The sequence below is a fragment of the Lutzomyia longipalpis genome, chromosome 2, assembly GCF_024334085.1.
Source record: "Lutzomyia longipalpis isolate SR_M1_2022 chromosome 2, ASM2433408v1".
NCBI lineage: Eukaryota > Metazoa > Arthropoda > Insecta > Diptera > Psychodidae > Lutzomyia > Lutzomyia longipalpis.
The window spans coordinates 15,797,559-15,810,111 of record NC_074708.1 but is presented as its reverse complement, the minus strand read 5'-3'; the positions used below and the strand labels follow the sequence as shown (position 1 = coordinate 15,810,111).

At 40.7% G+C, this 12,553-nt stretch overlaps 3 protein-coding genes across 7 annotated transcripts in view; all 3 read right to left on the bottom strand.

Moving 5' to 3' along the window:
• LOC129790865 (UNC93-like protein) overlaps positions 1-12,553 on the bottom strand; it is a 1,060,245-nt gene that overhangs the window by 115,509 nt on the left and 932,183 nt on the right. The gene's annotated exons all lie outside the window — the stretch shown is intronic.
• The window catches only part of LOC129790850 (cleavage and polyadenylation specificity factor 73), a 566,536-nt gene that overhangs the window by 115,509 nt on the left and 438,474 nt on the right, over positions 1-12,553 (bottom strand). The window lies entirely within an intron of this gene.
• Positions 481-12,101, bottom strand: LOC129790816 (collagen alpha-1(III) chain-like). The gene is made up of 24 exons (XM_055828554.1): positions 11,680-12,101; positions 8,290-8,457; positions 7,915-8,066; positions 7,260-7,649; positions 6,243-7,121; positions 5,994-6,182; positions 5,672-5,932; positions 5,498-5,615; positions 5,361-5,440; positions 5,105-5,302; positions 4,746-5,015; positions 4,632-4,676; positions 4,370-4,576; positions 4,055-4,306; positions 3,779-3,959; positions 3,559-3,701; positions 3,279-3,495; positions 3,031-3,191; positions 2,488-2,919; positions 2,186-2,429; positions 1,644-2,117; positions 1,382-1,566; positions 923-1,144; positions 481-763 (listed from the first exon to the last, which is right to left on the bottom strand). Coding segments are annotated over exons 1-24 (5,613 nt in total). The 5' UTR covers positions 11,681-12,101; the 3' UTR covers positions 481-619.

The window sequence follows — 12,553 nt, the reverse complement described above, 5'->3', positions numbered from 1 at the left end:
AGAAAATTGCTACAAAGAAGCTTTTCCATTTTAAAATGTTCCACCATTTGTGGATACATAGATCTCTGTTGTCGTGTCGTAAAAGTTCCTCAAGTGTTAGGGCAAAGAACTCGTTCCATCTTCCATAGGGTGTATTGTTTCTCCCCAACATTTTCTCGAAGGGAAATGTCTTGCTCGTCAAATAAAGGAAAAAAGGGGGTGAATGTGGAGATGGGTGTGGATTGATTTCCCTTTGTGTCCCCATCTTGGTAAACGTGCGTATTGGCTTTATGAGCGCAATATTGTAAATCTCATAAGCTCGGGTGGTGTGCCCGGGGAAAAAAGCGAGGGGTTCACCAATAAAAAGGAAAAGCCTTTTGGAGCAAATTGTGAATAAAATCGATTTGTTTGGTTGGATTTTCTTCAGTTTGAACACAAAAACGAGGGTGGAAAAATGTCGCATCACGAACTCTTCATTCGCAAAAGAAAATCTCAATAAGCTTTCAGTGACAATTTTGAATATATTTTATCTATATGGCGAAAGCTTATCAAAATGAGGGGGCTTTCAGTCAACCGTGAGAGAGGGGGAGTTTATTTTTTAAATAATTCATTAATATATTTTATCTCTTTGGCGTGTTGTTTATTTGAAACAAACAGGACCTACATGGAAGCCAAAAGCTTGATTTGGTAATCCATAGTCGATGGGGTAGAAATCGATAATTGGCAAATAGTGGAGCTTTTTGGTTTTCACCTCAAATACCGTTTCGCTGTTGCTTTTTCCGGACTTTTAGGATGTTGCACATCAGTGAGCATTGCCGGGAGAGAGAAAAAGAGAGGAAGAAAATTAAATTTATTGATTAGTGTGAGAAGAATTGTCCTCAAACGGAGGGTGGAATTTAATAGAGTTGCTTTGGTGAAATGTGAAAAAAAGGAGCTGCCTTACCTTGCATCCATCGAAGAGAACATTTGGCGAAATTGCCGGATTGTCATGCGTTATTTCCGCATCATTATCACCCATGAATTTAATCGCTGTGTCATACTTTTGGAGTTTCTCATTGTACCATGGGGCGCTATTGATGCATGTGTAGGTGAAATTCTGAACACCCTCCTGGGAGAGAAGTCGCAAAAAAGTCATCTGAACTGATCCCGTCGTTTCGTACGTAATCTACAAGAAAGAGAGATTAAAGGACCATTTTGGAGGGAGTGAGAATTTCCCAATATGTTGATGATTTGTCACTTATAGGAGGGGGAATTGCTCACATAGATCAAGAAAGTATAAAAGGGTTAATCTTTGGGGTGTTTATGTGAAATTCAGTTAATCTTTGCACATTAGTTTTTTCACAGTTTCCGTTCAATCTTTATTCTATATTTTTGGAAAACTTCAACAAATAATTTTTCTTACCTGAAATCCACCACGAAGATTTGAGTACCAATCCGTTCTGTCGCCATCCCGTCGCCAGGGAATATTTTGCATTTGAGACGCATGAACGTCGGGAAATACGCAAGTTTCACCTTGTGCTGTGATGTTGCAGAAGACGTAAATGGCATCATCAATCATCCCCAAGTTGGGATCAATCCAATACCATCCTGTTTTGTCAATGAAAGAATTAATCACCCACATCCGCACCGCACCCATTTGTCGTCAATTTCCCCCATTTCCTTACCATTTGGGAAATTCGGATGCCCATAGTAGAGATCCTTGCAGGAGCGAGCTGGATTGTCCCGCGTACCAATTGGTTTTCTCATTCGCTCAAGTTCAAGTCGCATAGCATGAATTGAGCTGTACATGTCGATGAATTGGGCAGTCAAGTCATCCTTTTCCACTTTTTTCTTCCCGGAATTTTTCCTTTCAGACGGCTTTGTCGCCCCCATGAATCGATTCAGCTCATCATCGTCCATATCGAGAAATTGATCAATCATCCCCAGGTCTCTCTTCATTCTGTCCTCACCTTTCGTTGGATTGAATTCATTGAGCTGGAAGAGAATCTCAGGTGGGAGAAGTGGTGGTTCTGCTGGTGGTCCAGGAGGTCCTGGTGGGCCTGCTGGTCCTGTTTCGCCCTTCATCCCTGCAACACCTTCGGATCCCTTTGGTCCTGTTAAACCTGGTGGACCAGGTTCTCCCTGAGGACCGTCGTTACCTTTTTCAAAAATATTTTCCAAGTTAAACCTTAAAAATCTTTCCAATAAATTTTATTTTGTTTATTACCCTTTATCCCCATCATTCCGGGACTTCCGGTATCTCCTTTTGGTCCTGGTGCTCCCATTGTACCCCTAAGGCCCATGTTACCCTTATCCCCTGGTTCACCAATTCGCCCGGGAGGTCCGATATCACCACGATGACCTTTAAAGCCACGCAATCCTCGAGCACCCTTCTGTCCTTTGAGACCTGCATCGCCGATTTTTCCAGGAAGGCCATCCTTCCCGATTCTTCCAGGCACACCTACATCGCCCTATTAAAAAAAAATTAAATCAATAAATCCCCTTTTAATCATAATTTTCAGTACTCACAGCTGGGCCTATTGGGCCTACACTTCCAGGTGGTCCTATGGGACCTGGAAGTCCCTGAGGTCCTGGAATTCCTGCATCACCTGGTGCCCCTTGCAATCCAATATCTCCCTTTTCACCAGGTTGTCCGGGTGCACCTTGAACTCCACCAGGACCTTCGGGTCCTTGTCGCCCAGGGGGTCCTTGATCACCGGGCTTTCCCATTGGTCCTACTTCACCAGGCAATCCTGGTTCTCCTGGTGCTCCAGCTTCCCCTGGTTTTCCTGCATCACCTTTAAATCCGGGCTGACCGCTTTCGCCGGGATTTCCAGGAAATCCTGGAGGTCCAGGAGGGCCTCTTGACCCTTCAATACCCGCTGGTCCAGGTTTCCCAGGAGGCCCAGGTAAACCTGTCTTTCCTTCTTCTCCTTTTGGTCCTGGACCACCTTTATCACCCTATAAAAGAAAATCCTTGAATATTCTTTTGGAATTGTAACAGGCAAGGTAACAGGTAAATGCTCTAATAACTCTTTTTCCAAAGGCAGAAAAATTTTGAAAAAAACTCACATCTTTGCCTATTTCACCCTGTGGGCCAGGTGGTCCCGCTGGGCCTGTTTCTCCGATTTTTCCTTGCGGTCCTGGTGGGCCGGGTTTTCCTCTAGCACCCTCAGGGCCTCTCATACCACGTCTCCCAGCTTCTCCGGGTGGTCCAATAGGTCCAGTTGGTCCTTAAAAATTAATAAAAATGATTATTAGCTTCTAAGGAAAAAATACTCAAGAAAATATTTACGCAACTTTTTCGTAAGTTTTCTTACCTGGCAACCCATCGTCTCCTCTCTCTCCTTTCACTCCAGGAAATCCTGGTAAGCCTTGTGGTCCTACAGGACCTGGAGCTCCAGGCAATCCGACAGGTCCGTCTTCTCCTTTAATCCCTCGATGACCAATATCCCCCGGAGGACCTTTTTCTCCGGGAACTCCTACAGCTCCTGGCTCTCCACGAAGTCCGAGAGGTCCAGGTGAACCAATAGGACCCTAGAATTACATAATTCATTTCGTTCTGTCTTTCCTCTCTTAACAAATTTCTCATGGACTTACTGTTTCTCCTTGACTGCCTTTGAACCCTTTCTCTCCAGGTGGACCCATTTCTCCTTTGTCTCCATCTTCCCCTGGATTGCCTGCAGGTCCAGGTGGTCCTGGTAATCCTCGTAATCCCATCACACCATCCCTTCCAATAGGACCTACATTTTATTAAATTAAAGCAATTAATTTTCTCCATTTCTTCACTTCATTGGAGTTTAAGAAATTCGATTTTTACCTACAGCTCCTTTTAGTCCTACTTCCCCCTTAGCTCCAGGTGCTCCTGCTGGTCCGGGAGGTCCAACACGACCTTGTGGTCCAGGAGGTCCCTCTTTTCCAGGCTCCCCTTGCTGACCTTTATCGCCTGATAGCCCTGGAATTCCTGGAATACCAGGTTCTCCTTTCAAGCCAGCCAGTCCCTAAAATAAGAAAAAAATGTTCACATCGTCAATTTAATCAAAGCGTTTTTATGATTAAAAGAATCTTTAAAAATTTAGCAAAATATATTTCCTACCGGTTGTCCTGTATGTCCTCTCTCACCAGGAAATCCAGGTAGACCAGCAGGACCAACTTCACCAGGCTTTCCAATAGGTCCTGGGGGACCTGGAAATCCGTCTTTTCCAACATCCCCTGGCAATCCAGCTTCTCCAGGCATTCCTGGTGGACCAGGGACTCCAGCATCACCCTGTGGTCCTGGTTCTCCTACTTGACCTGGTGGTCCAACAACACCCACATTTCCAGGCGGTCCTTGATTCCCAGTAACGCCCTGATACATATTTTGTTTATTAATCTACTTGAATGCAGTATAGAAGAATATCTTCTAACTCACAGGAGGACCTCTTTCGCCAGGAGGTCCAGGGATACCGTCTTTTCCATTGACTCCTTGTTGCCCTGGAAGCCCAATAAATCCTCTAGGTCCCTCTGGACCTTGAGTTCCTGGTTGACCTGGTATTCCCGGTGGTCCAGGTTGCCCTGTGTCACCTTTTGGTCCAGTTAATCCTTCTGATCCTGCTCTTCCTCGAGCACCACGCATTCCCTATCAAATAGATTTTTCTTACACAAATTCCTTTTTAATGTTATTTTATTCATACTCTTGGTCCTATCTCGCCTCTCTCTCCTGGAATTCCAGCATGTCCCTGAATTAAAAAATAAGAATTGTTTTCATTATAATACCACCAATAAGCGTTAAATAAAAGATAACTCACTCTTTCTCCTTTAACTCCTTGACTTCCTTGAGCACCTGTAGCACCTTTATCTCCTTTCTCACCGATCAACCCCGGATATCCCGGTGGTCCTTGCACACCTTGTCGACCTTGAGGTCCAGGAGACCCAACAAGACCCATTTCTCCACGAGGACCTTCGAAACCCTTAGGACCCTCAGGACCCTCAATACCCGGCGTTCCTGCCTGTCCTGGGCTTCCTCTATCCCCTTGCGTTCCAAGATCACCTTTCTCACCATCAGATCCTTTGTCTCCCTGGTAAATATAATTCGTGAATTAATGAAATAGGATTTTTTTAAGAAACTGATTTAAAAAAAAAATGGTAACAAACTAAATTGCCCAACCTTGTCTCCTTTATCTCCAGGCAGTCCTCTGGGCCCATCGTCACCTTTAACACCTCTCTGACCGGGAAAACCAATTGGTCCTTGAACTCCTTGTGGTCCTGTGTGTCCTTTTTGTCCAGTTTGTCCAGGATTCCCAGGGCGACCAGCTGTCCCTTCAACACCCATTAAACCAGGTTGCCCAGGCTTACCCGGAGGACCCTAAAAATGATGAAAGTCTTGATCCAAAGTCCCATGCCTAAATTTATCACAAACTCACCGCAATTCCTGGTGGACCAGGATTTCCTTGAGCACCAGGAGCACCAATTGGACCTTGTGCTCCCAACTGACCAGGGGGTCCTTTTTAAAGAAATCAATAATAAGATTATTTTTTTTTTAATTTTTTATTTTACATACCTGGTTGTCCTGTAGCCCCCTGATTGCCTTTCGCCCCAGATGGTCCTTCTGTTCCAGGAATTCCTGGACTACCAGGTGGCCCGGGAAAGCCACGAACACCAGGGAAACCTCGAGGGCCCTAGAAGTATTTTCATTTGACTAAAATGGTCAATTGCGGTTTTGCACAAAACTTACAATTTCCCCAGGAAGTCCTGTTAATCCTGGAGGACCATCTTCTCCTTGTATTCCATCGTGCCCAGGTTGTCCTTTAGGACCAGTTGGTCCTGTTCTACCTCGATCTCCTTTCAATCCACGTATCCCCATCATTCCAGGGGGTCCTGGTTCACCCTTCAGACCTATTGGTCCTGAAATTCCTCTATCGCCATCTCTTCCAGCTCTTCCACGTCTACCCTCACGCCCAGGCGGACCCATTTGCCCACGCAATCCTCTAGGACCCTAGCAAAAAAATCATTTAATCCTGTAATGAATTAAAATTATCAGCTTCTTGCGAACTTACGGGTTCTCCAGCATCCCCAGGTTCACCTTTACTCCCTTCTATTCCTGGTGGTCCTTGCGGTCCTGGTATACCCGTGAGCCCCATTGGCCCATCAGCACCTCTCATTGTATTCATGTGCTGCGTTAGAAGATGCCTGAATGTTTCTACTTGTGAATCTGGTCCTTTGTCATTCCCAATAGCTTGATTTATCTGCATAGGAATAGTTAATTTTTATATTTGGGGGATTTATGAAATAATTAGCGTACTTACAGGGATCATGAAAACATGCCCTGGTGGCCCAGGAAGTCCACTCTGTCCATCACGACCATCTCTTCCTGGATCTCCCTTTTGGCCTTTTTCTCCAGGCGGACCCTCGATATACCTGATAGTTTGACTTGTTCTCCCGAAAATATCCTGAGCTCTGGAGATTGATGAATTTGATGAACTACTTCCTTCATTTGTACTTCCATGAATTGAATTAAGACCCGATATAATTCCCAAGCCTAATCCAGAATTTTCTGAAACTGAATACCCTGAACCCCCGGAACTGCTGCCTGTTGTCGATATTCCTCCACTGGCTGAACCGAAACTTCCTCTACTTGCTAAATCAATATTTCCTCCACTTGCTGAAGCAATGCTACCACCAGATGCTGAAAAGCCTCCTCCTCCGTACAGGCTACCACCAGAGGAAGAATATGACCCTTGTCCATAAGTATTTGTACCAGAAGATGACGCTCCTCCCGATCCTTGATTACTTCCTGATGATGAGTTCCAGGAAGAACTCGAGTAGTGTGATGAAGATCCTCCACCAATTGAGCTTCCGTATGATGATGATGATGATGAATTGAATCCCCCTACATTGCCTTGTTCAGGAAATTCCCTGATAATGGTAACGTTGTCGTCATCAAAATCATAAAAATCGTCATAAGAATCCCAATCCCGTGGCGTTTCAGCTTGCACAGCTGAATCATCTGGCGTGGAATTCAATCGTGACGCATTCCGCAGTTGGTCCTCCTTTCTATTTACGCCACTGCGATAAGCGGAGGTCGTTTGATAGTGGCTACCATTGCATAATGGGGCATGTTTGGTGGAGCACAGCTGATAAGCCTCATCTGGTGTGTCGGCAATCTTGAAGAGTTGAATATCCCCCTTCAAAGAGACAACACAGAAAACATTCATACACGATGGCGCGGGAGATTATTTTGGCGCGCATAAATTTTCCGCACGAAAAGTAAAGGAATCTCGCGATTAAATTTATGCAAATCTCAATGATGGGGAATTTCTCACCGTAAAATAACCCTCTTCCTCCATAAGTTGAACACCGATTAAAATCAATCCATCTGTTGCTACAGTCGCATTGACTTTTCGCGGAAATCTCTTGGTGTATTCTCGATTGCAATCCGCAAGGAGGGTGATAGAGTCCCCCTTGACACTAAGCCCAAGTCTGTGCCATTTCTCATCATTTATATTGAGTGGGAATTGCACGAGGATGGGATCACTCAGTGGGTCATTCATATCCTGGTAGTAGAGACCAATCTCGGAGCCAACGAGAACTGCGAGAACTTCTTCACTTTCAGAAGAATAAATCGAGAAGAGTGGCACGCGACTTGGAGTTGAGGATTTGGTGCGCAATGCTAGTAAAATTGAAAAGTCCTTTGGGAAGCCTCTAGAAAAAATCTGTTAAAATTGAATTTTAGGAGATTTTTATTTATTTTTTTGTCGAAGAATATAAAATTTTATTAATTTTATTAATAAATCCTCGAGAACCTCGAAAAACTAATGCAAAATCCGAAAGATTCTAATTTTAGGACGTAATCTATAGTTAGATTTTTTTTAAAGCCCAAAGCTACTTGAAAGGATTTTTTATGCAAAACATTCACTTGAAAATTAATTTATTAATTATTGATTAACTTTTATATAAAGAAAAGAAGATTTGTTTTACCTCTGCAGTACCAACTGTTAGCATTGTATCCTTCCCAATGGAATAAGCTGAAGATTCCGTCGTTTCGTCACACATTCCTTGGGCTCTGGACACACCGGCTGGCAACTGGGGGAAGTTGAATTGATTCAACATGTCCACTGTGCCCATATTTTCTGTTGAATTTGAAACACAATGAATGTACAGAGCAAAGGGAGATGCTGTACGTACATAGCATACAATGGCTCAAAAGTGAGCAAAAGGAATTGAGGTGAAACTTGAGGGTGTGTCCGTGGGAAAAGTTAATCCCCAAAAATTGAGGGGGGTGGGTGGAAAAAGTTTCACCTTCGACACAGTTTAAAATTTAATCACACCACCGCCACCCTTAAAAGCACTTACGAGATTCAACAGTTTGGATGTGGGCGACGAGGAGTACTGTCAGGAGGAATTTCATGAAAACCACCAACATGGATGATGGGAAAAGTTTGGCACTCAACTTTCTTGACCTGCTGAACATAGACCTCGCCTCAGGAGTCACAAAATCCCCCCGAAAGCCGATTGTATTCACTGCAAGAAAGGATTTAATGCTTCTTCCAAATTGTCTATTTTTTTTTGTTCTGAGAAGATACGAATTTTCTCAAAGGACATTGATCCTTGAAATTATTTAAATTTAAGCGATTTAAATATAAAGATTTTTTTTAATTTCAGCATTATTTGTGTCTTTAAAATTATCCATATTCTATAAAGAAAAGAAATTTTAAGATTATTTCTTTAACCATTCGTTTGCCGTGAGGGGAAATTGATTGAATCCAGAGCTTTATTTTGTTAACACTCGGAGGACCGGGCAATTTTCACTTACGCGGAGGATGAAAATGGACAGCATGACCAACGGTTTTTTTTCAAATATTTCAAGGAAAATATGGAAGATTGCATTTGCAAAATAGCTATGCGTGCATATTTTATTCAATTAACGGGGGGATTCGCGGGGATTTTAAAATATTGGTATTTATGGGTGCGCTGAAGACACAACAATCTCAAAAGAAAATAATTTATGGAGGCTTCTTCGGTCTCCTCTTCAGAACTATCACTGAGTTCCTCCACAATGTCCTCACTAGCATCATTTAAAGCTACCGCAAGCCTCAAATCCTTGTATTTGCTCATTTTAAGTATTGAATTTTCCGGAGTTTTTATGTAAAAAAAAAGTAAACAACACTTTGACAATTGTGCAAAAGAGTATTAAAAAAAACCGTTGGTCACGGTGACCATTTTCATCCTCCGCGTATAATTTCGACTTTGACCTTAATTATCTTTTAAAAAACAAAATATTTTCCAGATTTTCTTTAGCCTAACTTAAAGTAATTGAAATTCCCTACACTACACATAGACGTGGTACTTATCACGATAGGTTCAATGCATTTTAATCTATGACGATTTAAAAACTCGAAATGGACACGGTGTCCACATAAATCCTCTAAGTGTTAAGCAAATTGTATAGAAATTCCGGATCGATCCACAAGTTACCAGAGTTAACCTCTAGGCCGCCAAGCGGGGTCGTTGAACGACCCCAGCGCTATATTTCGTGCTATAACTTAATAAATATAAAAGATACCATTCCCATCTTTTGGAAATAAGTTCTTTGGTTATCTGAGGAGGTTGTGTAAAAATTTCAGCTCAATCCGTCCACCACAAGAAAAGTTATTAAGGAAAATGTAGAAGAAGGGAATTCAAAAATTGGTGTAACGGCCATGCTGCGGAAAATTTCTCAGAATGAAGTTAGTCACATCATAAATCATATGGTTGAAGGGGGTTGAAGGGTTGTGTTTACTTTCTCACTTTACCATCTCAGTGTCAGAATTATCGCGAATAAGTAACATAAACAACATAAAACATAATTAGAAGCATATAAATGTGCAAAACAATAAAGAATATTCGAGAAATATTGCCATTTATCACGGTGCGGGAAGTGAGGGGAATGTGGGGAAGTAGTGAAAAAAAATAGCAGTTGCGGTCAACTTCGTGGCAAATTTCTCACGAAGAAAGTGTGAAAAATGAGTGAAAAATGTTTTTCCCTAATATCTTATTCTGCGTGTTTCCGGGTGGCGAATTTGTGATGCAAGGGGCAAGAGGACTATATAAGGAGTCTAAAGGTAGTGACCCGACAGTTCCCGGTTTTATAGTTTATGAGAAAATCGACTTCCTTCTTGGGGTCGTTCAACGACCCCACCTTGGCGCTCTAAGGAAGCTCCAAGGTCTTGGCGGCCAGCAGGTTAAAGTTTTTGATAAAAATGAAAAGGATAAATTCAAAAGTTGGTATAACGAACAAACTAGCCCATTTCTTTAATTTCCTTAACAAATGCACCCACAATTTATGTTTTACTAATCATTGATTTAACCCTTTCGCTTTCTTTGGGTAGACCCAAACGTGAAACATTTTATTTTCCTGACTTTTTAAGAATTTAATGAATTTTCCAAGTTAGAGATGTATCAAATTCACACAATAGAGGACAAGGGAGACGTTTTGACTGAGAAAAGTCTTCTAACGTAAAAAAAAAGAGAGCATATTTCAATGTTTCTATGTTTCACATGGACGTGAAAGGGTTGAAAAGCTAAAAAGAAGATTTTTAAGCTTTAAAAAGCACAAATAATCACATAAAAATGTTCTTTCCCACTTTACTATTCAACGCGAGAATGTTTTATATAATTTAAGTGGATAAAAATACAAAATAGTGATGCAATTTATTGCATTTTAAGCAATTTTTCCTGGCTTAGTAGCTATTTTATTTGGCGATTTACTATTGTATTTTTAATCCTCTACAAGATTACCCTTGTGCTGTTCCTGGAACAATTTAGTTGAGAAAGTTTCTCACATATTAGTGACTAAACTCCTTTTCTAAGCGTTTTTTGCGGAAACATTCTTTGAAAAAAAAAAAACTAAAAATCCATTTGAAAATTAATTTTTGCTATAAAATTGAGAGAAGACTTTTATAATGTACCAAGAAGTCAATTAAACCTTCATTTTTCTCACGGCATACCAAAGGTTAACCCTTTTATTCATCTCTTGTGAAAACAATTTTTTTTTTACTTTATTCACTCAAAGTTGAGCTTAGAAAAATGGTTTATGTAAGTGTCAAAAAATATTGCAAAATTGATGGTCTTATACCCTTTTTATACCTAACTCTCTTTTCAAGAACTTTGCGCCAATACAATCTTCCAGAAGTAAAATAGTAAAAGCTAATAAAAAATCGATTACCTACATTTTTAGGATTTTTAAAAATTCGTAAGAAAGCTTCGTCTCTGTGTCTACAAAATTGTATTAGGCTAACTTATATTCCAATTATAGAAACTCCCTGAATATTGCTTAAATCGTTTAAATCTTATAGGCTTGATTGTATTATAAATATAATATAATTAATTCTATAAATGCTTTAATTAATCAAGTATCAATTAAACAAACTCCAATTTGGTTGAATGAATCCTAAAAGCTCAAGAGATTTGCCAAAGGCACAAAAAAAATTTCTAAATATATCATCTCAATTTTATGTGATAATATTTGTGTGTGTGAAAGAAACTTTGAGAGAGAGGAAAAATAACGACCACGCGTGTTGGTATAAAAATGTGGAGGCATTAGAAAAATTATAACACTTTTTGGCATTTATTCCCCTACATTTGATAACATTTTGAACTCAAAGCGGAAGCTGAAATAAGCTTTTATCAACTATTTGAAGAAATTTTTCAGAGCAAAATTCATCGCCACCATTTTTATTTGCCACTACATGGGATTTTTCTCACTTTTTCACGCTAAAATTCTCATGGAAAACTCCTCCTTCTTCTTCCTTCTCACCCTCAACACTCCACCACACTTTTCACAACTTTTCCCGCACACTCACGACACACAAGATGAAAAAAAAATAAGAGAGTATCCATCCACCGCAAATTGATACTGCCACGGGGAAAAAGGAAGATGTACCGTCGATGATTTTTCTTCAGACACACACACAATGGGTGATCGCCAGGATACACCGCCACAGCACAAGGAGAAAAAAAATGTCACACTGAATGGGGAAAATAAGGGAAAACTACATCATTGCAGGAACGACGGGAAAACGGATGTATTTTCCACAAAATGGTCACTGAAGGGGAAGAGAAAAAAAAGTGAATGACTGGGTTGATTTTATTTCCAGAGACGAGCTTCAATTTCATTCAGCGGACACTTTGAGACTAAATTTCATCTTCAAGAAAAATTATCTCTCCTCTCAGCGCTCGTCTAATCACAAAAATTCTACTTTTTTTCCCTCTTTGGGGAATATATAAATGAAAAAAGCGCAAAATAAGGCAAAAACTGATAGTTTCTCATGAGATAATTCTGTCTAATCGGGAGTTTCTGTTTTTTTCTTCTTCTACCCCAAAGTTCAAATTTAGATTAAACTCTCCCAAATAAGTGTTGAGTAGATTTTCTTTTACTGCGTAACCCTTTCGATTTTGTGTGTGAAATTTATTTATTTTTACTTAATCAACTGAAAGAAGAAAACGTTAAAATTTGTTTCTTTAAGAGCTTTGAGCTTTTAGTGTTATATATAATTGAGAAATCTATGCCTAATTTTTAACCCTGGTTGGTTTAGGATTTTTTTGTTTTGTTTTTTATAAACTGTGGGTCTGCAAACAG

Bases quoted from the DNA above. Each gene is read 5' to 3' on its own strand.
- LOC129790816 (XM_055828554.1), bottom strand. The intron at 5,933-5,993 runs GTAAGTTCGCAA...TTTTTTTGCTAG, and splicing joins CTGGGGATGCTGGAGAACCC to GGTCCTAGAGGATTGCGTGG. The intron at 3,496-3,558 runs GTAAGTCCATGA...ATGTAATTCTAG, and splicing joins AAGGCAGTCAAGGAGAAACA to GGTCCTATTGGTTCACCTGG.